The sequence below is a fragment of the Tetranychus urticae genome, chromosome 1 (genome assembly GCF_039701765.1).
Source record: "Tetranychus urticae isolate SD_2017Ah chromosome 1, NJAU_TeUrti_SD_1.0, whole genome shotgun sequence".
NCBI classification, from domain to species: Eukaryota; Metazoa; Arthropoda; class Arachnida; order Trombidiformes; family Tetranychidae; genus Tetranychus; species Tetranychus urticae.
The window spans coordinates 10832023-10858553 of NC_142958.1; the positions used below are offsets into that span (position 1 = coordinate 10832023).

Genomic DNA, 26531 nt, shown 5'->3' on the forward strand with positions numbered 1-26531 from the left:
ATTATATAACCGATGATATTATTATACTACGTTCGCGAAAGTTTCACGATACATTAGTCACAGAGTTTATCAATGCACACTTTAAAGTATCGGCACTTGTGTAGCCGACACTTGTGTTAGTGTGTAAATTAATGGAGTTCAAGCGTTTTTCATAAGTGCGGCTAGTGAAACGGAGCGACGCCTGTGACAAAACAGAATATAAGTCCCTCCCTTTTAGCAGTAACAACATGTGAGTTTGTTGTAAACACAATTTAAATTTTATGACTTCAAGTCTACCTTTACGCTTTTGCAATGATTTTTTTGGTACTTGGCTTTTTTCATGAGCCTTAGTTAGCTTTTTTTTGCATAATGGATGAAGTGGTTCAGAACTGTGATGACGAACTGATAATTGTGAATAGAAGATGTAAATATTGTGTCTCTAAAAAGTTTATTTGTTCAGTTGTGCCTTATTTTAAAAAATTGTTTTCTGGCGATGAATTGGAATCAAAGGAAAACAAAGTGATTCTAGATTTTGATGAACGTGCCTTTGATGCTCTTCTTAACTGGGTTCACACAGATGTATTCATCATTCGTATGGATTATGTGATTAGTTTCTATGAAGCAGCTGATTATCTTAAGATCGATGATTGTCTACGGGAACCTTTTATTAATTATTTTAATGACAATTTTACCATGGAACTTCTTCCAGTTGTTTTACGTCAAGTTACACAAAAGTCTCGATTGATCAATTCAGGAGCTGTTAATAGTTTCATTTGCCGCCATTTCTTGAAAATCGCTAATACCGATACTTTTTTGGATTATCCAGTTGAAACGCTTGAACATATTCTCCAATCAGATTTAATGATTTATTCAGAATATCAAGTTTTTGAATCAATCATGAAATGGGTGAATAACAATGGAGATTCAAGAAAAGAATTACTTCCGCAGCTATTGAGATGCGTGCGTTGGTCTACCATCGATCCTGTTGGATTATCAAAGGTTAAGGAAAACGAATTTATAAAGACTTTGCAAAATTTCGATTCAATTATCTCCTCCAAGAGTGACTGTGGATTCAATCGTAGTAAACAAAATTACTTCGTCTCACTCCATAGATTAGGTAATTCGAAGTTACGGATAAATATATTCGATAAAAAACTATTCTCATTGCCGATTGGTGATTTTACTAAAGATGATACAATGTCAACCCAATTCGTTCATGGAGAAAACATTTCAGATATTTTATTTGATTCTGGAAGAAAAGGTATCCGAGTTGACTGGAACAAAAAGACATTTGCATGGCTTGACATAGACGACTATGATGGAACCTATTACAGGGAAATGTATAAATTGATTGTCAATTTTCAGAATGATCGCAGGTACGTTTATTTTATAAAACTCTGAATCGCTTTCTTGTGCGACTTTTCATTTTAATCTCAAAATTTTGTCTTAAATTTCCAAATCTTTAAGCTTTTTTGTTATTTGAAAAGCTTTTAAATTTAAATTTTTTACAACATTATTCACTTGCTGAAATTTGAAAAATTGATGTGATACAGTCACTTGAATGTTCTACAAACTTTTAATATAAATTACTTTTAATATTTTTCAGTGAATATTCCTGTTACTTGGACGCAAAAGCTACAGAGCTGCCTGATACAACTCCAAGAAATTCATATTTACTGCTTGAACATGAAGATTCATTCGTTTGCATCGGAGAAACTCATGACGACAATAAATATTTTGGCATTTTCCCAGTGACGGACTCGAGTTGGTTCAATTTTTATATGAATGGTTGTGGTTATGAATTCCATGCAACTATTTTGGACAATGTTGTATATGTATTGACGGAAGAGTTCAATTTTTTCCAATTTAATATGGAAACGCGCTCATACAATAAGAACAAACTATTTAAAGGTGCTAAAGATTTGCACCCTGCGGAATTAATCCTAACTTCTCTTCACACAGAAGATGATAAAATAATTCTGATCGATGGATCGACTGGAAAATTTTATGTTTATTGTATTAAACAGAAGAAGTGGTTTAAAAAGTATGAAATCTTTAATGTAAATCCCAATTCCAAAGATTCTCATGAAGATATTCATGAGTTAATGGCTTTCACCTCAACGTTTTTACCGATGAAAAATATAAAACCAATGTTTAGGCGAGATCTTTTGTAGCCTCCCAGCTTTCTAGAAGTCCACTCTAATCACCAGTGAATCTGAATTTAATTTCCGTTTTATGGAAATTTCATGACAAACTTTTCCTTCTTCAAATTGCGATTCAACATTCGTGCAATACATTGCTTTAGCACTGAATCCATTTATTTTACAAAATCCAGCCTTTCACAACATACAAGTCATTGTGTGTAAGTGCATTTCACAGAGTCAAGTTCAGTTTCATATATATTTCGTATATTTATTGAATAGATTTGCTACAATTATTTCATTCTTGTAATTAGTAGAGACAAAATTGTATTTATAATGCGCCATTAATTTGCTCAACAAATCTCAAATCTTTGTTTAAATAAAAATTTACTGACAAACTTTACTGGCCACAGCTTATTTGAATCTACATGAGCAAAGGAAACCAGTTATTAATTAGATGCAATATAAGCCGAATCAGGACATCATAGGCAATAATGAAATAGCTACTTTAAATCAAAATGCAAATAAATCGGAAAATTGAAAGATTCCTAAATGCAATAAAAACGCATATTTCTCATGTTTGGCTTTGGCGGTAGAAGATTTGTAACCAAAAAGTAGCTATTTAACCACAGTTACTTGTGTCATTGTATTTGACCGATGATATCATTATATTATGTTCGCGAAAATTTCACGCTATGATGGATGCAAGGTTTTTAAATGCAGACTTTAAAGATCGGGCTTTTGTAGCCTTAACAATGGAATTTCAACGTTTTTACAGATGAAAAATATCAAACCTTTGGATAAAAGAAATTTTTGTTCCCTTTGAACTTCATGTGACTTTTGCTCTTACATTATTCACTAAAATGATATTTGCCAACAATAATAATGACAGTGGATAGTTAGAAAGAGCACAAGTGAAAATTAAGATTTATATTGCAATTTTTCTTCGATTTGATTCGCTAAGGAACTTACAAATTACCTCGAACAAATGGTTTGTATATTTAACAATTCAACAGAATCACAAGCGCTGGACGTTCGAATTAGGATAGGTCATTAAGATGGCCAGAATAAATAAACTGCAATTTTAAGTTTCGCTAACAAGAAATGTAAGCCACGCCCTTATAATTGCTCAACACTGGACTTAATGAGTAATGTAAACTCACTGGTAGAGGTTATACTTCCTAACGTAACTTGCAAATATTATTTCTAAATATCTACTTTTCTCTATTCAGCTAGCAACATATTCCATCAGTTTTTAATTCGATTTCACTCAGTGCTTTATTATGGATAAAGTCGATCAAAATTACGAAGAAGAACTGATAATAGTGAATAGAAAATGTGAATATTATGTCTCTAAAAAGTTCATTTGTTCAGTTGTGCCTTATTTTAAAAGATTGTTTTCTGGCAATGAATTGGAATCAAGGGAAAACAAAGTGACTCTGGATTTTGATGAAAGTGCCTTCGATGCTCTTCTTAACTGGCTTCATTCTGGATTATTCGTGATGCAAATGGATTATGTGATAAACTTTTATGCAGCAGCTAAGCGTTTGAGGATAAGCAAGCGTTTGTTTAAACCTTGTTTTGAGTATTTCCAAAAAAATTTCACCATAAAATATCTTCCACTTGTTTTAACTCAAGTCAAAAAATCTTCCAAATTGATCAATTTAGAAGTTATTGACATCTTTATTTGTCGCCATTTTCTGAAGATCGCTAATACCGATACTTTTTTGGATTATCCAGTTGAAACGCTCGAACATATTTTAAAATTAGATTTGATGATTTACTCTGAGTATCAAGTTTTCGAATCAATCAGGAAATGGGTGAATAAGAATGTTGATTCAAGAAAAGAATTTCTTTCAAAGCTATTGAGACTCGTGCGTTGGTCTTTCATGGATCCTGTTGGCTTATCAAAAATCAAGGAAAATGAATTTATAAAGGCTCTGAAAAAATTTGACTGTGGATTCAATCGTACTCAACAAAACTTCTTTGTCTCAATCCAGGAATTAGACGATCCTTCAAAGATACGGATAAATATATTTGATAAAGATTTATTTTGTTTACCGATCGGTGATTTTACCCTAGATGATACAATGCCACTTGAACTTTTTCATGGAGAACACATTTCAGACATCTTATTTGATTCTGGAAAACTCGGTATTCGAATTGATTGGAATCAAAAGACATTCATAGGTCTTAACATAGACAATGGTGAAACATATTACACTAAAATGCATCAATCGATTGTGAATTTTCAGGATGATCGTCGGTATGTTTTTTAAACTCTAGATCGCTTACCTTTTTGATATTTATGTTAATACTGAAATTTTATTATATTTTCAAATCTTCCAGTTTTCCGAGATTTGTTTTTTTTCTTGGCTGTTTAAAGCTTCCTTATTACATCAAATCCTTTGAAATTTCAACAAATTTGCGAACATTTGAGACATTATTTAAGAACTGAAATTTGAAGAGATTTGATGAGATAAGAACACTTACACTTGTAAAATGTTTAAAATGTATTCACAATCGTTGAACTTTGAGACTGACAAGTTTTTTCCATGTTGAATAAGTTCAATGGTTGTTCCGTAGTCAAAATTGAGCTGCATTATTGAAATTGCTTTATTATTATATTTCATCTAGAAATTTTTCAGATCAATAGACTTAAACACATCTCTCTTTACTTTTACTTCAATTTTTTAGTGAATATTCCTGCTATTTGGACGATCAAGCTACAGAGCTTCCTGATGATACTCCAGCTAATGAATATTTATTGCTTGAGTATAATGATGGATTCGTTTGCATTGGTGAAACTCTTGACGACAAAAGATTTTTTGGTATTTTCCCAGTGACGGATCCCAATTGGTTCATTGACTATCCTGATCACTATACATTACATGCCACTATTTTGAACAACACTGTTTATTTATTGACGGCGAATTTCCTTTTTTTCCAATGGAACATGGAAACCCGCTCATACAATGAGATTGAACTAGTTAAAGGCGTTGATAAGTTGGCACACAATGAACTAATCTTGACTTCTCTTCCCACAGAAGATGATAAAGTGATTCTGGTTGATAAATCGACTGGGAAATTTCATGTTTACTGCATTCATGAGAAGAAATGGTTCGAAAAATATCAAATCTTCAATGTAAATCCCGATTCGAAGGATTCATATTTTGATTTTGATAAGTTAGTTGCCTTCACCTCTACGTTTTTACCGATAAAAAATATAAAACCATTGTTCAGACGAAACTTTTTGTAACACTTGCAGCTCTCTAACAGCTCAATGTAATCAACAGTATATGTAAACAATATGAATTTAATTATCGTTTTATGCGAAGTATCTGATCAAATGTTTCTTTTTCTGTTTTTAATGAGACGTTCATGTAATAGACAAGCTCATCCTTTTGAACCTCTTTGTTTTATCAAATCTACCCTTTTATGCCGAATAATTAACTCAATGTTTTCTCCGCTACACTCGTTTCCACAGAGCGAAGTTCATTTACTTCTTGAGACAATTACTTCTTCCGAGTAGTAACAATAATAACTATTACATTGTATTTTATCTTTCATTCTTCAATAAAATCGCAAATCTTTGTTACATCAAATTAAGCTTGTTTCATTTTGTTCATAGGTTTTAATCAATGTTTCAATAAGAATAGATTGTTGGAATTCGCCCATCAATCAGAAAACGAAAAATTAATTTCTTATAAAGTAAAAAGTAAAGAGATCATTAAAAGTGATAAATATGATTGGAAATGGATTATAAAATATCTCAATGCAAATCGCATGTAATTTAACAAGAACCAATGTACCAGTATAACATTAAATTCTGTGAGTGTTATGTACTTTGAATGAAGCATCGTTGATTAATTTGGCAGAGGGAAACAAAGACAAAAAATTGAACAAATAATGATGAAATGTCTTTGTTTTTGAGCGTCATGAGATCAGTTTAACAAACCTAAACTTGAAGAGGTTAAAAACGGTTTCCATTTTCAATTTTCTGGTTAAAGATTTAAAGATAAGATAAAAGTTTTAAGTAACTTGAACCCAGATTCATTAGTAAACATTCAACAGTAAAGGGTCAGACTCTTTGGCGGTTTATAACATTGATAATTATAAGATGAAGCTATTGTGATCTCATCTTTAAAATACTGTGAGATTGGTTTAAGTATATTGGTGAATCTTAAAGCTAATTTTGGTTATGCTTAAAATCTTGAAACTGTTTGAAGTTTGAAGTGCTTTTCTTTGAACATAGTGAGAATGGATAAGATAGAAAATCAGAATTGTGATGAAGAACTAAAATTGTGAATAGAAGATGTGAATATTGTGTTTCTAAAATTACATTTGTTCAGCTGTGCCTTATTTTGAAAAATTGAGAGCTTTATGTACATTGAAAAATAAAAAACGCAATCTTATTTTTAAATTTGGCGGTAGAAAATTTGTAACCAGAAAGTAGCTAAATAACCATAGTTACTTGGGATTTTATTATCGATGATATTATATTACGTTCACGAAAGTTTCACGGTACATTAGTTACACGGTTTTCAAATGCACACTTTAAAGTACCGGCACTTGTGTAGCCGACACTTGTGTTAGTGTGTAAATTAATGGAGTTCAAGCGTTTTTCATAATTGCTGCTAGTGAAACGGAGCGACGCCTGCAACAAAACAAAAATATAAGTCCCTCCCTTTTAACAACAAGTGAATTTGTTGCTGTAAACACAATTTAAATTTTATGAATCCGAGCCTACCTTTACGCTTTTGCAGTGATTTTTAGTACTTCGCTTTTTTCATGAGCTTTAGTTAGCTTTTTTTTGCATAATGGATGAAGTGGATCAGAACTGTGATGACGAACTGATAATTATGAATAGAAGATGTGAATATTGTGTTTCTAAAAAGTTCATTTGTTCAGTTGTGCCTTATTTTAAAAAATTGTTTTCTGGCGATGAATTGGAATCAAAGGAAAACAAAGTGACTTTAGATTTTGATGAACATGTTTTCGATTCTATCCTTAGTTGGATTCACACAGGATTATTCATCATGCAAATGGATTATGTGATTCTATTTTATGAAGCAGCTGATTATTTGATGATCAGCGATCTTTTGTTTGAAAGTTGTTTTGAGTATTTCCGTGATAATTTCACCATAAAATGTCTTCCAATTGTTTTGACTCAAGTCAAAAAATCTTGCAAATTGATAACTTCAGGAGCTATTGATTGTTTCATTTGTCGCCATTTCTTGAAGATTGCTAATACTGATACTTTTTTGGATTATCCAGTTGAAACGCTCGAACATATTTTAAAATTAGATTTGATGATTTACTCTGAGTATCAAGTTTTTGAATCAATCATGAAATGGATAAATAACAATGAAGATTCAAGAAAAGAATTTCTTTTAAAGCTTTTGACATTCGTGCGTTGGTCTTTCATGGATTCTGTTGGCTTATCAAAAATCAAGGATAATGAATTAATGAAGGATTTGCAAAATTTCGATTCAATTGAATCCTACAATGGTGTCTGCGGATTCAATCGTACTAAACAAAACGTCTTCGTCTCACTTCAGAGATTGCCTAATGGAAAGTTACGAGTAAAAATATTTGATAAAGATTTATTTTCATTACCGATTGGTGATTTTACTAAAGATAAAACAATGTCCAACGAATTTGTTCATGGAGAACACATTTCAGATATTTTATTTGATACTGGAAGAAGATGTGTCCGAATTGATTGGGCCAAAAAGACATTTCGATGGCTTATCAAATCCTATTATCGATCTTGGGGAGCTGATGAAGCTTATTACACCGAAACTCATAAATTGATTGTCAATTTTCAGGATAATCGTAGGTATGCTCATTTTAACAACCCTCAATCGCTTTCTGCTTAATAACTCATTTAACAACAAAATTGTCACAAATTTTCAAACCTGTAAGTTTTTCCTTTTCTTTAGTTATTTGAAAAGCTTTCAGAGATTTATTTTTTTGTTTGTTTAAAGTTCCCTGTAAACTCGCCACATTTAAGCTTTAAAACAAACAGAGTCAAAACCTTTACAACTTTAAGAAATCTCGTCACTAATTGTTACTGCTATGGCAAGTAAATTATCAATTTGGATTAAGAAATTCGTGTTCAAAGATCAAGCTCTGAGACATCATTCCACTGACTAAAGTTTAAAATGAAGACTGAAAAGTTTAGGATTAAGTTCAGAGTCGCATCCATTTCAACTTTCCCATTGACTTAGCGGCTAGTAGTTGCTTATGATCAAAGTCGTTAACCAATTTAGATCTTAAATGAGTCTGACCAGTTTATTATTCAAAAAAGTGTTATTTCAATGGTATGGTTATATAATCGTCAAAATGAATCAACCAATCAATAGCAAAGCTTCAAATTTGATTTCAGATTCATGATAATTTCTCACCGGATTGAATTTTAAGGTTCAGTTCTAATCTGTTGTCGGCCTCAAATTATTCAAATCAATTTACTCGACTTTTTCGTTTAAAAAATTACATAAATGAACTGCATTATTGAGTTAGACTCATCCTTGATTTTACTTTGATTTTATTTTTCAGTCAATATTCCTGCTATTTGGATGCTAAAGCTACTGCACTTGGTGATGAAATCAGCTATGACTCATACTTATTGCTTGAATATAATGATGGATTCTTTTGCATCGGAGAAACTTTTACAAGGAAATGTTATGGTATTTTCCCAGCGACGGACTCGAGATGGTTCAATGACTATGAGGATTATGCTGATGAAGAACTCCATGCAACTATTTTGGGCAAAGTTGTTTATGTATTGACGGCAGAATTAAATTTTTTCCAGTTTAATATCGAAACCCGTTCATTCAAAAAGCTCAAACTATTTGAAGGTGCTGAGGATCACGAATATGATGAATTTATCTTAACTTCTCTTCATACAGAAGATGATAAAGTGATACTGGTCAATAAATTGACCGGAAAATTCTATGTTTACTTCATTAGACAAAAGAAATGGTCTGACAAATACGAAATCTTTAATGCTAACCCAGATTTCGACTATTCTGATGAAGATTATCGTGATTATGAGTTAATCACCTTCACCTCTACGTTTTTACCGATGAAAAATATAAAACCATTGTTCAAGCGAGAATTTTTGTAACACTTAGAAAGCTGGCTTTCTAATAGCTCAATATAATCAACAGTGAATTTGATTTATCGGAATTCAACAATTCTCCGTTTTATTCAAAAAAAACAAATTGCAAAGTGTACTATAGACTTGAACCCTTCTTCTTACAAAAATCCAACCTTTTGCTTCAAATAATTCAATCGTGCTTTTCTTAATTATGCTTTGGCGTTGCACGGAGCCAAGTTGAATCTCATATATTTTTATTATTCGTATATTTATTGAATTTATTTGAAACGATAATTTCATTCTATTTAGCAGTAAATATTTACTAATTAGTAGATTATTAATAAATTTTTAATTTTTCAACAAAATCTCAAATCTTTGTTCAAACAAAAATTAATTGACGGACTTTACTTTGAATATGCTTGAGCAAAGGACACCAACTATTAATTGGATATAATAAAATTTGAATCAGGACATCATAAGCAGTAATGAAATAGTTACTATAAATCAACATGCAATTAGATCTTCAAAAAAGTCCAAAGCTATTTGAAGTAAGTATATATTTTTCGCCATATTCGCCATATTTTCAACAGAAATTTAAACAATTAATTGTTATCTATTATCTTACTTGATCAGGTCATGCCGATTTGAAGTATCTAGTTTCGATAGTTAGTCATAAAACTGACCATAAAGACCTCGAAGCTAGTCGAGAAAGCACCAACTGGCTAAATGGTTAGTCAAGTAGCATCAACTCGACTAGAGTCGACTTAGTCAGTGCATTTGCAGTAAAATTTTGTCGGATGGAGTTGATAGCGGATATTGTTAAGTCACCTTTAAATCTTATAACACAATAAAAATTGAATGATTATGATTATCAGAAAGAGCACAAATGAAAATAAGAATTTTTTCATAAAAATTCTGACACAAGATATTAATATATTCGAAATACACAATACCGCAATATTTCTTGGATTTTGTTCGCTAAGAAACTTACCCATCATCTCAATTACATGGTTTGTATGCTAATTTTTCCAACATATTCAAGAGTTATCGGTACTTCAATGTTTCCATTAACTTAATCAAAATAAATTTCTTTATAATCCTGAAACTCTCCGTAACTCATATTTATCGCTTGAATATAACGATGGATTTGTCTACATCGGAAAAACTGTAGGAGAAAGGAAATATTTTGGTATTTTCCCAGCGACTAATTCGAGATGGTTCGATGGCTATGAAAGGGGTTGCGATCATGAATTCCATGCGACTATTTTGGACAAAGATGTTTATGTATTCACGTCGAATGAAGATTTTTTCAAATTTAATATGGAAACCCATTCTTACAATATGGTCAAACTATTTGAAGATTCTTATGATTTTTATATTAAATGCATGTCTTCCAACAATGTAAACAATTCATGTGATGCTTAGAAGCTTATTGATAAAATTTGCTCATGAAATTAGTGATATATTAAGTTAATTTTAAAAGAAACGAAGGCCAGTAGATACCTGAAGTGAGAGCTTCATGTACATTGAAAAATGTAAAATTCAATCTCATTTTTAAATTTGGCGGTAGAAATCCCTCCCTTTTAACAGAAACAACATGTGAATTTGTTGTTGTAAACACAATTTAAATTTTGTGAATCCGAGCCTACCTTTAGGCTTTTGCAATGATTTTTATAATACTTCGCTTTTTCATAAGTTTATGTATCTTTTTTTAGCTTTTTATAATGGATGAAGTGAATCAGAACTGTGATGACGAACTGATAATAGTGAATAGAAGATGTGAATATTGTGTCTCTAAAAAGTTCATTTGTTCAGTCGTGCCTTATTTTAAAAAATTGTTTTCTGGCGATGAATTGGAATCAAAGGAAAACAAAGTGACTTTAGATTTTGATGAACATGTTTTCGATTCTATCCTTAGTTGGATTCACACAGGATTATTCATCATGCAAATGGATTATGTGATCCTTTTTTTTGAAGCAGCTGATTGTCTTGAGATCGATGATCGTCTGTGGGAACCTTGTATTAATTATTTTCATGACAATTTCACAATTGAACATCTTCCAGTCGTTTTACATCAAGTTACTCAAGAGTCTTTATTGATCGATTCAGGAGCTATTAACAGTTTCATTTGTCGCCATTTTTTGAAGATCGCTAATACTAATGTTTTCTTGGATTATCCAGTTGAAACAGTTGAATATATTCTCAAATTAGATTTAATGGTTTACTCTGAATATCAAGTTTTTGAATCAATCATGAAATGGGTGAATAAGAATACAGATTCAAGAAAAGAATTTCTTTCAAAGCTTTTGACATTCGTTCGTTGGTCTTTCATGGATTCTGTTGGCTCATCAAAAATCAAGGATAATGAATTAATAAAGACTTTGCAAAATTTCCATTCAATTTTATCCTCTAATGGTGGCTGTGGGTTCAATCGCACTAAGCAAAACGTCTTCGTCTCATTCCAGAGGCTGCCTAATGGAAAGTTACGTGTAAAAATATTTGATAAAGATTTATTTGCACTACCGATTGGTGATTTCACTAAAGATGATGCAATGTCACGCGAATTCGTTCACGAAGAACACATTTCAGATATTTTAATTGACACTGGGAGAAGATGTATCCGAATTGACTGGAACAAAAAGACATTTCGATGGCTCACCGAATCCTTCTATTATAGAGCTTATGGAGCTTATGGAGCTTGTGGAGCTTATTACACCGAAATTCATAAATTGATTGTCAATTTTCAGGATAATCGTAGGTATGTTTAACACTTCAAGATTTCAACAAGTTTGCAAATATTTCGACATCATTCTGACTGAACTTGGATGTTTTAAACGAAGACTAAAAAGTTTAGGATTAACTTTGGTTCGACTTACTCTAACCTTCAGAGTCGTATCCATTTCAACTTTCCATTTGACTGAGTGGCTAGTAGCTAGCTGTTTGACAATTAGATAATCGTCAAATTTATCAAAAGATCAATGGAAAGGTCTCGAATTTAATTTCAGACGCATGATAATTTCTCATCTGATTGATTTTTATGATTCAGTTCTAATCTGTTTTGCGCCTCAAATTTCCAAAACAATTAAATCGACTTTTTCGTTTAGTAAATTACATAAATGATTTGTATTATTTAGTTGGACTCATCTTTAATTTTACTTTGTTTTATTTTTCAGTCAATATTCCTGCTATTTGGATGCTAAAGCTCCTGCACTTGGTGATGGAATCCGCTATAACTCATATTTATTGCTTGAATATAATGATGGATTTGTTTGCATCGGAGAAACTTTTACAAGGAAATGTTATGGTATTTTCCCAGCGACGGACTCGAGATGGTTCAATGGTATTGCGGTTTGTTTTGATGATGAACTCCATGCAACTATTTTGGGCAAAGTTGTTTATATATTGACGGCAGAATTAAATTTTTTCCAGTTTAATATCGAAACCCGTTCATTCAAAAAGCTCAAACTATTTGAAGGTGCTGAGGATCACGAATATAATGATTTTTTCTTAACTTCTCTTCATGCAGAAGATGATAAAGTGATACTGGTCAATAAATGGACCGGAAAATTCTATGTTTACTTCATTAAACAAAAGAAATGGTCTGACAAATATAAAATCTTCAATGTAAACCCCAATTTCAACGATTCCGATAAAGATGATTATGAATTAACCACCTTCACCTCTACGTTTTTACCGATGAAAAATATAAAACCATTGTTCAAGCGAGAATTTTTGTAACACTTAGAAAGCTGGCTTTCTAATAGCTCAATATATTCAACAGTGAATTTGATTTATCGGAATTCAACAATTCTCCGTTTTATTCAACATGCAAACTGCAAAGTGTTTTTACAATTGAATCCTTCTTTTTACAAAAATCCAACCTTTTGCTTCAAATAATTCAATCACCGTTTTCTTAATTATGCTTTGGCGTTGCACAGAGTCAAGTTGAATCTCATATATTTTTATTATTCGTATATTTATTGAATTTATTTGAAACGATAATTTCATTCTATTTAGCAGTAAATATTTACTAATTAGTAGATTATTAATAAATTTTTAATTTTTCAACAAAATCTCAAATCTATCCGTTCACCCTAGAACTCAAGAGAATTTCAGAATTTACCAATTAAGCCACTAAATGAACGACTAAGTTGTCTAAACTTCGATTGACTCAACGGATTTAGCTTCTGGATCTAGAAAACATTCATAATTAGGATTCCAAGGAATTATTAGATTTGATGATTTATTCAGAATATCAAGTTTTTGAATCAATCATCAAATGGGTGAAAAAGAATGCAGATTCTAGAAATGGATTACTTCCACAGCTATTGAAATTTCGTGCGTTGGTCTTTCATGGATTCTGGTCAGATAATGAATTAATAAAGGCTCTAAGAAATTTTGATTCAATTATTTCCTCTAATGTCGACTGTGAATTCAATCGTAGTAAACAAAACTACTTCATTTCTATTCATCGAATAGATGATTCAAGATTGAGGATAAGTGTTGACGATGATGCATTATTTTGTTTGCCGATTGGTGATTTTACTCGAGATGATTCGATGTCTCTCAAATTTGTACATCAAGAACACATTTCAGATATTTTATTTGATACTGGAAGAAAAGGTATCCGAGTTGACTGGAACAAAAAGACATTTCTATGGCTTGACTTCAAAGTTGCTGGTAAAATCTAATATGCTCAATTGTCCGAAACTATTGCCCAGTTTCTGAAGCCTCCTAGGTATGTTAAAAGATTTGCATCGTGTATGTAAATATCTGTAAAATTTCCTTCAATATCATACATGAACTCGTTCATACATGCTAAAATTTTTGTTGATATTTGTCGATATGATGAAAAATACTTCTAGAAATCTTTTATCTATTTCTAAAAATTTATATTTAGATGTATAAGAAATTTTTTGCAGAGAAAATCTTGTAAATTATCAAAACTTTTATATTCCGTATGGTTAGTTGTTTCGTCATATATTATTTTAAACGCATAAGCATTCAGTTCGTGGGCACTGTTTTCGATGAGATTACTTAAAAAATACGAAATTCACCGTTTAATTTCTTTTCGTCCCATTCTTTAGGTCCTTTGGTTGCTATTTGTTGGACAAAGAAGAGAAACTTCCTCCTCATGTCATCAATGAAGAGACTGTGTTTCTTGAATATAATAACAAATACATTTTGATTGGTAAAACTAATATCGATAGAAAGTGGTTTGGTAGATTCCAAGCTCTTCATCGAAGTTGGTTCAAAACTTATAAAGTTAATAAGCGTACTTTCCATGCCACTGTTTTGGAAAAGGTTGTTTATATTCTGACGGAAAATCTCGAATTCATTCAATTCAATTACGAAACTCGAAGCTGCAATAAGAGTAATCCTTTTGAAGACAAATATTTGCAATTCGATGATTTAATATTAACTTCTCATCAAACAAAGGATGATAAAATACTTCTGATAAGTAAATCGACTGGAAAAATTCATATTTTCTGTATTAATAAGCAGCAATGGATTGAAAGATATGAAATGATGAATATAAAGTTTTGTTCCAACAGTTCCAATAACTGTTCTTATCAACTGATTGCCTTCACCTCAACGTTTTTACAGATGAAAAATATCAAACCTTTGTATAAAAGAAAGTTTGTTCACTTTGAACTTCATGTGTCAACCTTATTAGCAGTATTTATCATTTTTCGAGTCAAATTGAATTATTTTTCAATTTTTATGGATTTGATTATGAGTAACGTAATGGATAAAAATAAAAATGTTGAATTTTGTTCACACTCATACATTTTTTGCATTTTTAGCAAGATAACATTTGTTAACAATAAGAATGACAGGTATAGGTACTAAAAATCGCCTTTGAAATCGCAATAAAATAGAAATAGAAGTCAAATGATCATGATTCATGATTATTAGAAAGAGCACAATTGAAAATTAGTATTGATATTAAAAATGATCATAAATTAATTGGGTTAGTGTTAATAAGACACGAATAGACACATTTAATCACAATTACTCATAAGTAATCAAAAGGAAATACGCATAAATTTTGACTTTAGAGTTAAGAGTAGGAACCTTGTGGGTTTGTAGAGGCATAAAAGGCTTCAATAAGAATAGATTGCTGAAATTCGCACATCAATCAGAAAACGAAAAATTAATTTCTTGTAAAGTAAAGAGATCATTAAAAGTGATAAATATGATTGGAAATGGATTATAAAATATCTCAATGCAAAATGCATGTAACATGTACCAATTCATAACATTTAATTCTGTGAGTGTTATGTATATTGAATAGAGAATCGTTGATTAATTTGAAAGAGTGAAACAAAGAAGCAAAAATTAGACAAATAATGATGAAATGTCTGTTTTTGAACGTCATGAGATCAGTCTAACAAATCTAAACTTGAAGAGGTTAAAAACGGTTTCCATTTTCAATTTTCTGGTTAAAGATTTAAAGATAAGATAAAAGTTTTAAGTAACTTGAACCCAGATTCATTAGTAAACATTCAACAGTAAAGGGTCAGACTCTTTGGCGGTTCATAAGACTGATGAAGCTATTGTGATCTCATCTTTAAAATACAGAGTGGATAGAAAGTTTCTGGTGTGGGGCGGAGATGAAAATGCGTAAGAAAAGGGCGCTCAATACTGTACTAATGTAAGCAAGTAAACAATAAAATTATATCTGCTGCGCAGATAAAAGGCGTCCGCCCTCACACCAGAAACTTTCTATCCACTCTGTACTGTGAGATTAGTTTAAATACTGGTATAAAATATTGGTGGATCTTAATTTTGGTTATGCTTAAAATCTTGAATTGTTAATTAGACTTGTAAGACTTTGAAGTGCTTTTCTTTGAACAAAGTGGAGACAGATAAGATGTAAAATCAGAATTGTGATGAAGAACCGATAATTGTGAATAGAAGAAGTAAATATTGGTTCTTTAAAGAGTTCATTTGTTCAGTTGTGCCTCATTTTAATAAATTGTTTTCTGCCGATAAATTGAAATCAAAGGAAAACAAAGTGACTCTGGATTTTGATGAACGTGCCTTTGAGGCTCTTCTTGCTTGGATCCATACAGAATTATTCATCATTAAAATGGATTATGTGATTAATTTTTATGACGCAGCTGATTTGATGACCAGAGAGCGTTTGTTTAAACCTTGTTTTGAGTATTTCCATAAAAATTTCACCATAAAATATCTTCCAGTTGTCTTAACTCAAGTTAAAAAATCTTCCAAATTGATCAATTCAGGAGCTATTAACAGTTTTATTTGTCGCCATTTTTTGAAGATCGCTAACACGAATGTTTTCTTGGATTATCCAGTTGAAACAGTTGAACATATTTTTAAATTAGATTTGATGATTTACTCAGAATATCAAGTTTTTGAATCAATCATGAAATGGGTGAATAAAAATGAAGATTCAAGAAAAGAAGTACTGCCAAAGCTTTTGACATTCGTGCGTTGGTCTTTCATGGATCCTGGTGAATTATCAAAGGTTAAGGATAATGAATTAATAAAGACTCTAAGAGATTTTGATTCAATTATTTCCTCTAATGGTGACTGTGAATCTAATCGTACTAAACAAAACTACTTCGCCTCAATCCAGGAATTAGATGATCCTCCAAAGTTACGGATAAATATATTTGATAAAGATTTATTTTGTTTACCAATTGGAGATTTTACCGAAGATAAAACAATGTCAACTGAATTTGTTCATGGAGAACACATGTCAGATATATTATTTAAAACTGGAAGGGAAGTTTATCGAGTTGACTGGGCCAAAAAGACATTTACATGGTTTGACACACATATTGCCTATTATCCGGTAATTAATAATGCGATTGTGAATTTTCAGGATAATCGTAGGTATGTTTATTTTATAAAATTTGAATCGTATTTCTGCTTGATAACTCATGTCAATTTCAAAATTTTGCTTAAATTTTCAAATCCTGTAAGTTTTTCCTTTGTTACTTGAATAGCTTTTAGAGATTTATTTTTTTTGTTTGTTCAAAGCTCCAAAATTCATCAAGTTTGCAAATATTTTGAGACATCATTCCACTGACTGAACTTGAATGTTTAAAATGAAGACTAAAAAGCTTAGGATTAACTTTGGTTTGACTTACTCTAAACTTCAGAGTTGCATCCATTTCAAATTTCCATTGAGTGGCTAGTAGTTAGTTTTATGATCAAAATGGTCGCATAACTTGAATCTTAAATCATTTCTGATCAGTTTATTATGCAAGAAAGTGTTATTTCAATGTTAAAATTATAATCGTCAATCACAATGTATCAACTGTCAATGGAAAAGTCTCAAATTAAATTACAGACGTAAATCTTAATCTTGATCTTATCTTAATTTCTCACCGAATTGAGTAAGTCAGCGGATTCAGCTCTAATCTATTTCTCGAGCTCAAATTTTTCTATTATTTTCTATTGTATTCTTTCTTTACTTTATTTTTATAAAGAATTTTCCTTTAGTAAATTACATAAATGATTTGTATTATTTAGTTGGAATCATCTTTAATTTTACTTTGGTTTTATTTTCAGTCAATATTCCTGCTATTTGGATGCTGAAGCTACTCCACTTGGTGATGAAATTCCCCGTAACTCATATTTATTGCTTGAATATAATGATGGATTTATCTACATCGGAGAAACTGAAGGAGAAAGGAAATATTTTGGTATTTTCCCAGCGACTAATTCGAGATGGTTCGATGGCTATGGAAGGGGTTGCGATCATGAATTCCATGCGACTATTTTGGACAAAGATGTTTATGTATTCACTTCCCGCTCAGATTTTTTCTCATTTAATATGGAAACCCGTTCATACAATAAGATTGAACTATTTAAAGGTGCGAAAGATCTGCGCTTACATGAATTAATCTTAACGTCTCTTCATAAAGAAGATGATAAAATAATTCTGATCGATAAACAGCGCGAAAAGTTTCATGTTTATTGCGTTAAACAGAAGAAATGGTTCAAAAAGTCTGAACTCGTCAATTTAAATCGCATAGAAGAAGGTTCAAATGAAGATACTTATGAATTAACTGCGTTCACCTCAACTTTTTTATCGATGAAAAATATAAAACCATTGTTCATGCGAAACTTTTTGTAACTCTTCCAGCTTTTTAACAGTACAATATAATCAACAGTGAACGTTGATTTCCGTTATATTCAATATTTATGCAAATTACAAAGTGTACTTTAGCATTGAATCCTTTTATATACAAAAATCCAACCTTTTGCACCAATTAAGTCATTCACCGTTCTCTTGATATGCTTTGGCATTGCACAGAGTCAAGTTCAGTTTCATTTATTTTTCGTATATTTATTGAATATATTTGAAACAATAATTTCATTCTATTCAGCAGTAGATATTTACTAATTAGTAGATATAACATTGTATTTATAATGCATCTTTCATTTGCTCAACAAATCACAAATCTTTGTTTGAATAAAAATTTACTGACAAACTTTACTGGCCACAGCTTATTTGAATCTGCATGAACCAGGGACACCGGTTATTAAGAGTTATTCAAACAACTGCCACAAGCAGTTATGAGGTTTAAAGCACGAGGGCGTAGCCCGAGTGAATTTTATCTCACTCGAAGTTACATGATGAAACAATCTCGGGCTTCGCCCTCGATAGTAAATCATATAACTTATCGTTGCGTTCTCGTTCTCGTTCTCATCAACTATTCATGCAAACTAGCTCATAAAATTAAAGCAATGTTAAATTAGTTTTAAAATGAACAAGCTGCAGTAAATACCTGAAGTGAGAGCTTTATGTAGTATATTTTTTACCATCAATCACTTTCAATTTTAACTGTATGCTTCAGCTTCTTTGTAAATACAACATGAGTTTATACTGGAGACTTTTAGATTCTTAAAAAATTGTTTTATTTTTTCCCAATTTTCTATGTGCTTTAACCTCAACGAAACTAACATGGATGAAGAGAATCAAGATTGCGATGTTCAATTGAAAATTATGAATAGAAACCGTGAATATTATGTCTCCAAAAAGTTCATTTGTTCAGTTGTGCGTTATTTTGAGAAATTTTTTTGTGGTGATTTGTTGGAATCAACGGAAAACAAAGTGGAGCTGGATTTTGATGAACATGTCTTCGATTCTATCCTCAATTGGATTCATACTGGATCGTTCTTAGTGCAAATGGAGGATGTAATTGATCTTTACGAAGCAGCTGATTATTGGATGATCGATGAACGTTTGTTTGAACCGTGTCTTCATGGTCCTCATGACTGAGGATTTCATTCAATTCAATTACGGAATTCGAGACTTCAATAAGAGTTGAGCTTTCAAATGCAAAGATTTGTATTTTAATAGTTTAATCTTAACTTCTCTTCAAGCATAGGACAAAGGCAAAGAGGCTACAAGGGGTGTCATTAAAGTTGATTAATTGTTTGAATTGTTTAATTCGGGGTTTCCCTTCTAGTTACTCTAGATGGCAGCACAACAAAAAAGCAAAAAACTCGAGGGAAAAGTGTAAGTTCTTTACAGCAATAGCACGAGCAAATGAAAACCATACTAATTTGGCATATTTCCCAGTAAGATGTTACTTTCTACAAAGAATAACGATAGTGACACAGCTAATATTCAGATTGGCTACTACGAAAAACATAAAACAATCTCATAAAAAATTGAAAAAATTTGAAAAAACCGCTAAAACTTGTAAGCCCATCCTTATGAAAAACAAGTGTGAGATGGGTATAAATACAATTGTCTATCTTATGATCGATCATATTAAAACGCCAACTTTTGCTTACTAAGCTGAAACGTTTCTTAAATGGAAGTTAGTGCTTTCATCTTACAAATATTTTGAGTCTCCCAGCGTGTTTAGTTTAATGTTATTTTCGTCGACAATACCTTTAAAAATTTGTTAATTTTGTGAGTTTTTGTTTTTCACCTGAACGGAACTAAAATGAAAAAAAAAGATGGGAATTGTGATGATAAATTGAAAATTATGAATAGAAACCGTGAATATTATGTTTCTAAAAAGTTCATTTGTTCAGTTGTGCCTTACTTTGAGAAAATGTTTTGCAGTGATTTGTTGGAATCAACGGAAAACAAAGTGGAGCTGGATTTTGATGAACATGTCTTCGATTCTATCCTTAGTTGGATTCACACAGAATTATTCATCATGCAAATGGATCATGTGATCCGTTTTTTTGACGCAGCTGATTATTTGATGATCAATGAACGTCTTCATGAACCCTGTTTGTCATATTTCCATGCAAACTTCACCATTGAATATCTTCCAACTGTTTTATCGCAAGTTACAAAAGTTTCAAAGTTGATTGATTCAGGATCAATTGAAAACTTCATCTGTCGCCACTTCTTGAAGATCGCGTCTACTGACATTTTTTTGAATTACCCAGTTGAGACAATTGAAGCTATTCTAAAATTAGATTTAGTTGTTGACTCTGAATATCGAATTTTTGAATCAATCATGAAATGGATAAATAAGAAAGCAGATTTTAGAAAACGCTTACTTCCACAGCTATTGAAATGTATTCGTTGGTCTTTCATGGATCCTAAAGATTTACTTAAATTAAAGAATAACGAATTAATCAAGTCTTTGAAAAATATCGACTCAATTATCTCGTCTTGTGTTAAATCTGATATTAATCGTAGTAAACAAAACTTCTTCATTTCTATTCATCGGATAGATGATTCAAGATTAAGAATAAATGTTTTTGATAGTGAATTATTTTGTTTACCTATTGGTGATTTCACCCTAGATGATAAAATGTCACTTGATTTCGTTCACGGAGAACACATTTCAGATATTTTATCTGATTCTGGAAGAAAAGGTATTCGAGTTGATTGGATCCAAAAGACATTTCGATGGCTCGACTTCAAAGTTGCTGGTAAAAATTATTATAATCAGATTAATGAGTCGATTGTGAAGTTTTCAGCTGATCCTAGGTATGTAAAGTATTTAAATCATGTCTATTCTGTATACGAGGTGTTCAAACGGGTAGGTTAAACTTTTTGGCTTTATATCTCGAGAAATAGGCGCCACATTGCGGTCGTTTTAATTTTATATTAATTAGATTTATCAGGAATTTGAAGTCTAAAAGACAGGGTATTCAGGAGCGACACAAAAACGCTTACCCAGCTCGAAAAAGCAGTTTATAATGGGACAAAAATGATATAAAATCCTGATAGAATCCATTTATATACAAATTTTCAGATCAATAAACAAATCCGTTCTAAAGATATAGCCGTTTACTTTTTGACCTACCCGTTTGACCTTGTAGATTGACTTAGTGAATTGGTTTGTTTACTATATTAAACGTAAATGAAATCTTGTTAAGTTACTGATAATTGATCAATTTTGGAAATTCAACTCAAAAGTACTATCTTAAATATGAATCCAAATTCAGTTTGTTCAATTTTTAATATTCAATAAATCACAATCTCTAATCGTTAATTGCTAATTTCAATGTAGCGATTAGTTTGCATTCAATAAGAAAATTACTTTTCTAAATTTTAAATTAAATCTTCATTCTTTAGGAGTCATGACCGTTATTTAGAAGACAAAAATACAAAATTGCCTTCACCAATTTCCTGGGACGAGTTCGTGTTTCTTGAAGCTAATGCTATCAATGATTTCATACTGATTGGTAAAACCAACGACGAAAATAAATGGTTTGGTTCTTTTTATGGATGCCATCGAGATTGGTACAAAATTTACAAAGATCATCAACGCTCTTTTCATGCCACCGTTTTGGACAATGTTGTTTATATATTGACAAAGAATCTCGAATTTATCCAGTTTAATTATGAAACTAAATGCTTCAGTAAGAGTGAACCATTCAAAGGCGAAAAATGGGATTTCAATGATTTAATCTTGACTTCTCATCAAACTGGAGATCATAAAGTGATTTTGGTTAATAAATCGTCTGGCAAAATTTCCTTTTTCTGTGTTAATCAGAAGAAATGGATTGAGAAATATCGAATTATGAATGTAAATACATGTTCTGAAAGCTCTTCTGTTAACGGATTAATCGCATTCACTTCAACATTTCTATTCTTGAAAAATATAAATCCTCTGTATAATCAGAACTTTTCTTAACTTTGCACCTTGTTTGTTTCGTTTTTGTTAAGCAATAATGAACCGTTGAATAATCAGACAAGGTCTGATTGCTTTCTGATAACTTGAAACTATTAACTATTAAATTTGAGACTAATATATAGTCATTTATGTTAATTCATGCATTTAATTTAAATCATCAGACAGTGTATTGACATCCTCGCTTAATTCAATCGAACTCTATCATTAAAATGCATCCACAAGTACCGCAACCTACGTATCTCATGTTTTTGCCACTCACAAGATGATATGAAAATGAAAATATTTTTTATTAAATATTTCAGAGTATTTGAATAAACTAAACATTAGAGACTATTGTCTTACAGCATTTCTCGATGACTTTAGACAAGTTCCCATAATGTTTAGTCGGCTTCTCAAAATGTATCTGATTGCGTTTCTAGTGATCGTGATCTAGTTTATATAGTTAGTCATAATACTGACCATAAAAAACCCCGAAGCTAGTCGAGAAAGCACCAACTGGCTAAATGGTTAGTCAAGTAGCATCAACGCGACTAGAGTCGACTTAGTCAGTGCGTTGATGTCGACTAAGTGGCAAGAAATTGAATGAGATTTCGGTGGTTTTGGCCAATCACTACATTTAATGCCTTCTTACACTATTGTATTACCGTAATTTTTGTTAACAAAACTTTAAAAACTTTCTGGTGCTATTCATAATTTACTGATTTCTGCATCATTTAGGTTAACCGTTGAGATTAGTCGTTACAATAAAATTATTGATGATCATCGACCAAAAATTGTGAATGCCATGTCAAAAAGAGTTTTCAAACCGTTTGATATGGCATTCACAATTTTTGGTCGATGATCATCAATAATTTTATTAATAGGAACCTCTTTTGGTCCTATTTTTGGACATTTTAATTGAAAAACTAAAAAACTTATGTTTCAAATCCAACTCTGATTGCTTCTGCCTTTTCAATTCGGTTTGAAAACTCTTTTTGTCTAAATGCTCTGAGAACTTGACTAAACAATATGAGAACTGTCCAAACATTCTGAGAAGAGTAACTGGTTTTAGGACCGGCTTAAGATTTTGTCTAAACATTTTGAGAAGCCGACTAAACATTATGGGAACTTGTCTAAAGTCATCGAGAAATGCTGTAATGTGTACTCATAATTGTGTACTTAACGGCCGATTCGACTAGCTTCTGAAACTAGAAAACATTCATAATTTGTGCTCCAATGAATCATTCTCGGCAAAGCAAAATGATAATTGTTTTGTAAAACTTATACAAAGGGTCCAATATCATAGGGAAGTATTGCCAAAAATATCTCAACACAAAATACATTATATTAACAATAATAACATACATGTAAAACATTCAATTATTAATATTTGAGTTTGCAGTTGAATGAATAGAGAATCATGCACTTTAATAGATAGGCAAGCATATATTATTAATTAAAAGATAAGATTCGAGGGTCAAGTCTAAGGTCTAAGGTTTTATCTGTAAATTTCGACCCTTCTTAATGTTTAACTGGTGGGTTTAGTACCCTTTGTTTGCTCAACTTGAGAAGGATCGTCAAAATGACTCTTCACGCTGAAAACAACAGACAATTGTGATAGAAGTGAAGCTTTTTTTGGTTAAAAGACCCGAAATTTTATCGCAAAAGCTAACTAGAAGTTCATTTGCAGTGAAATTTTGTCGAATGGAGTTTTAGTGAATAAAATGGATCAAAATTGTGATGATGTATTGAAAATTATTGTAAGAAACCGAGAATATAATGTTTCTAAAAAGTTCATTTGTTCAATTGTGCCTTACTTTGACAAAGTGTTTAGTTGTGATTTGTTTGAGCCCAAGTCAAACAAGGTGGAACTAGATTTTGACGAACACGTCTTTGATTCTATTCTTAACTGGATTCACACAGGATTGTTCATCATTCAGATGGAAAAAGTTATCAGTTTCTATGAAGCATCTGCTTATTTAATGATCAATGATCGTTTGTTTGAGCCTTGTTTCAATTATTTCCACTTTAATTTCAACATTAAACATATTCCAGTTGTTTTACAACAAGTCACCAAAGTGTCCAAGTTGATTGATTCAGGATCGATTGAAAACTTCATCTGTCGCCACTTCTTGAAGATCACACATACAGATATCTTTTTAAATTATCCAGTTGAGGCAGTTGAAGCTATTTTAAAATTGGATTTGATGATTCACTCTGAATATCAAATATTTGAATCAATCATGAAATGGGCCGAAGAGGATGATTCCAGGGAAAAATGGATTCCACAGCTATTGAACTGTGTTCGTTGGTCTTTTATGGATCCTCGTGATATGCCCAAAGCAATGAATGATGAATATATCAAGACGTTTACTAATTTAGATTCAATCATCTGTTCTAATGTTAAATCTTATTCAGATCGCACTAAACAAAGCTTCTTTATTTCTGTTCATCGAATGGACAATTCAAATCTAAAAGTAAATGTGCTCGATAAAGACTTATTTTGTTTACCGATTGGTGATTTCACTCAAGACGATTCAATGGCACCTGAATTTGTTCCTGGAGAACACGTTTCAGATATTTTATTTGATTCTGGAAGAGAAGGAATTCGAATTGATTGGTCCAAAAAGACATTTCGATGGGTCAACTTCAAAGTTGCTGGTAAAACCTATTACAGTCGATTGATTGAAGTTTTTGTAAACTTCTCAGATGATTTTAGGTATGTTTAGTTTATGTATCATGCATAATCTACCAAAATTAATTTTTAATTTTGTAAATTTCTAATTCGCTAATAAGTTCCAATGTCTTTGTTGATTTGTTAAATCTATTACAACAAGAGCACTCTATTGCTGTAAAAGATCGAAGTCTCTTAAACTTAGGAGATAAAGATATTTGAAAATGACAAATGTTAGGCGAATGTGAGTCCAGAGGTCCAATAATTGAGGGAATTTGTATGATCTTGAATCTAGAATCAATAAAATTCCCATGTCATTAGGATGCAAGTCATAAATAACTTGACAGACAAATGCAGACAAATCTGTTTCATTAGCGCTAAAACCCTTTACTGACATGCCTGTCACTCTCTAAGAATTACCTTAATGTTAAATGTTTGTCATTACTTTCAATCTCTCATTTCATGAGTTTCTTAATGTTATAAAAATTCAGCACGGTTTGCAGATCGAAAAAATTGAAATTCAATTTGTTTCCTCTTTGGCTGAAAAGCTTTGGAAAATGAATGGCGGCTTCTGAATTTACAAAGTTTACTGTAGTTTGAATTTTCAAGTAAATACTTCTATTTCATTCTCTACATTTGTATTTATTCATCAGATCCTTTTCCTATTATTTGGAAGACAAAGATGCGAAACTACCGGATATGATCTCCTGCGACGAGTTCGTGTTCCTCGAATCCAATGGCAAATATATTTTGATTGGTAAAACTAAAGACGAAAAGAAATGGTTTGGTTCTTTTTATGGTTTCCATCGGAATTGGTTCAAAGTGTACAAAGATCATGAACGATCCTTTCATGCCACTGTTTTGGACAATGTTGTTTACATCTTGACAGAGGATCTCGAATTTATCCAATTCAATTACGAAACTCAGTGCTTCAACAAGAGTAAACCGTTCGAAGACAAGAAATTAGATTTCGATGATTTAATCTTGACTTCTCGTCAAACAGGAGATGACAAAGTAATTCTGGTTAATAAATCGTCCGGGGAAATTCATGTTTTCTATATTAATGAAGAGGAATGGATTGAGAAATATCGAATTATGAATGTTAATGTCGGTTTCGAAGGCGCTAGTGTATATGCTGATGGATTGATTGCCTTTACTTCAACGTTTTTATCCATGAAAAATATCAATCCTTTGTTCACGCAGAATATATCTTTCAACTAAATATTGATAATTCAGTTCAACAATAATTAAAGTTGCATAAAAGTGAATGTCACCATTTTTCGTGAATTTATGTAAAGTAAAGTTGCTTAAATGTCGATGCAAAGAAATCAAGTTACAGTTACAAGAGAAAAAACAAAGGCCATTTTGATGATCGATGATGTTGGATCCATCTCTATTTCAAACAAAACACTCCATTGTGTATTTAAAACAGTAACTCTAACAAGATAACATTATTTGCATCTCGACGGAAATACCGATATTATAGTAGCAAATATGGGTTATTTAAGCTTGATTTTCATGTGGTCTCATACTTTTGTCACTTAAAAAAT

At 31.5% G+C, this 26531-nt stretch overlaps 7 protein-coding genes across 8 annotated transcripts; all 7 read left to right on the plus strand.

The window, feature by feature from the left end:
- The first annotated feature begins 213 nt into the window (after window positions 1-213).
- On the plus strand, window positions 214-2518 carry LOC107361450 (uncharacterized). The gene is made up of 2 exons (XM_015928281.3): window positions 214-1355; window positions 1586-2518. Exons 1-2 carry the CDS (start codon window positions 349-351, stop codon window positions 2151-2153), a joined length of 1575 nt encoding a protein of 524 aa, XP_015783767.2. The 5' UTR covers window positions 214-348; the 3' UTR covers window positions 2154-2518.
- A 760-nt stretch (window positions 2519-3278) lies between these two features.
- On the plus strand, window positions 3279-5592 carry LOC107360989 (uncharacterized). The gene is made up of 2 exons (XM_015927706.3): window positions 3279-4386; window positions 4818-5592. Exons 1-2 carry the CDS (start codon window positions 3404-3406, stop codon window positions 5377-5379), a joined length of 1545 nt encoding a protein of 514 aa, XP_015783192.2. The 5' UTR covers window positions 3279-3403; the 3' UTR covers window positions 5380-5592.
- A 1114-nt stretch (window positions 5593-6706) lies between these two features.
- Window positions 6707-9590, plus strand: LOC107361382 (uncharacterized). Its single transcript, XM_015928202.3, has 2 exons — window positions 6707-7962; window positions 8682-9590. The coding sequence occupies exons 1-2, from the start codon at window positions 6941-6943 to the stop codon at window positions 9250-9252; spliced, it is 1593 nt and encodes a 530-aa protein (XP_015783688.2). The 5' UTR covers window positions 6707-6940; the 3' UTR covers window positions 9253-9590.
- A 1255-nt stretch (window positions 9591-10845) lies between these two features.
- LOC107361380 (uncharacterized) lies at window positions 10846-13298 on the plus strand. Its single transcript, XM_015928200.3, has 2 exons — window positions 10846-11983; window positions 12399-13298. The coding sequence occupies exons 1-2, from the start codon at window positions 10950-10952 to the stop codon at window positions 12961-12963; spliced, it is 1599 nt and encodes a 532-aa protein (XP_015783686.2). The 5' UTR covers window positions 10846-10949; the 3' UTR covers window positions 12964-13298.
- A 2459-nt stretch (window positions 13299-15757) lies between these two features.
- LOC112538453 (uncharacterized) lies at window positions 15758-18701 on the plus strand. 2 transcript variants are annotated; one of them, XM_025160583.2, is made up of 2 exons: window positions 15758-17090; window positions 17776-18701. In XM_025160583.2, exons 1-2 carry the CDS (start codon window positions 16322-16324, stop codon window positions 18108-18110), a joined length of 1104 nt encoding a protein of 367 aa, XP_025016351.2. In that variant the 5' UTR covers window positions 15758-16321; the 3' UTR covers window positions 18111-18701. The 2 variants fall into 2 exon arrangements, with proteins under 2 accessions (XP_025016351.2, XP_015783687.2); XM_015928201.3 differs by having other exon boundaries at window positions 15764-17094.
- Window positions 18702-19965: 1264 nt separating this feature from the next.
- Window positions 19966-22463, plus strand: LOC107360970 (uncharacterized). The gene is made up of 2 exons (XM_015927687.3): window positions 19966-21175; window positions 21767-22463. The coding sequence occupies exons 1-2, from the start codon at window positions 20169-20171 to the stop codon at window positions 22326-22328; spliced, it is 1569 nt and encodes a 522-aa protein (XP_015783173.2). The 5' UTR covers window positions 19966-20168; the 3' UTR covers window positions 22329-22463.
- Window positions 22464-23946: 1483 nt separating this feature from the next.
- Window positions 23947-26251, plus strand: LOC112538717 (uncharacterized). The gene is made up of 2 exons (XM_025160589.2): window positions 23947-25026; window positions 25635-26251. Exons 1-2 carry the CDS (start codon window positions 24032-24034, stop codon window positions 26200-26202), a joined length of 1563 nt encoding a protein of 520 aa, XP_025016357.2. The 5' UTR covers window positions 23947-24031; the 3' UTR covers window positions 26203-26251.
- The last annotated feature ends 280 nt before the right edge of the window (window positions 26252-26531 follow it).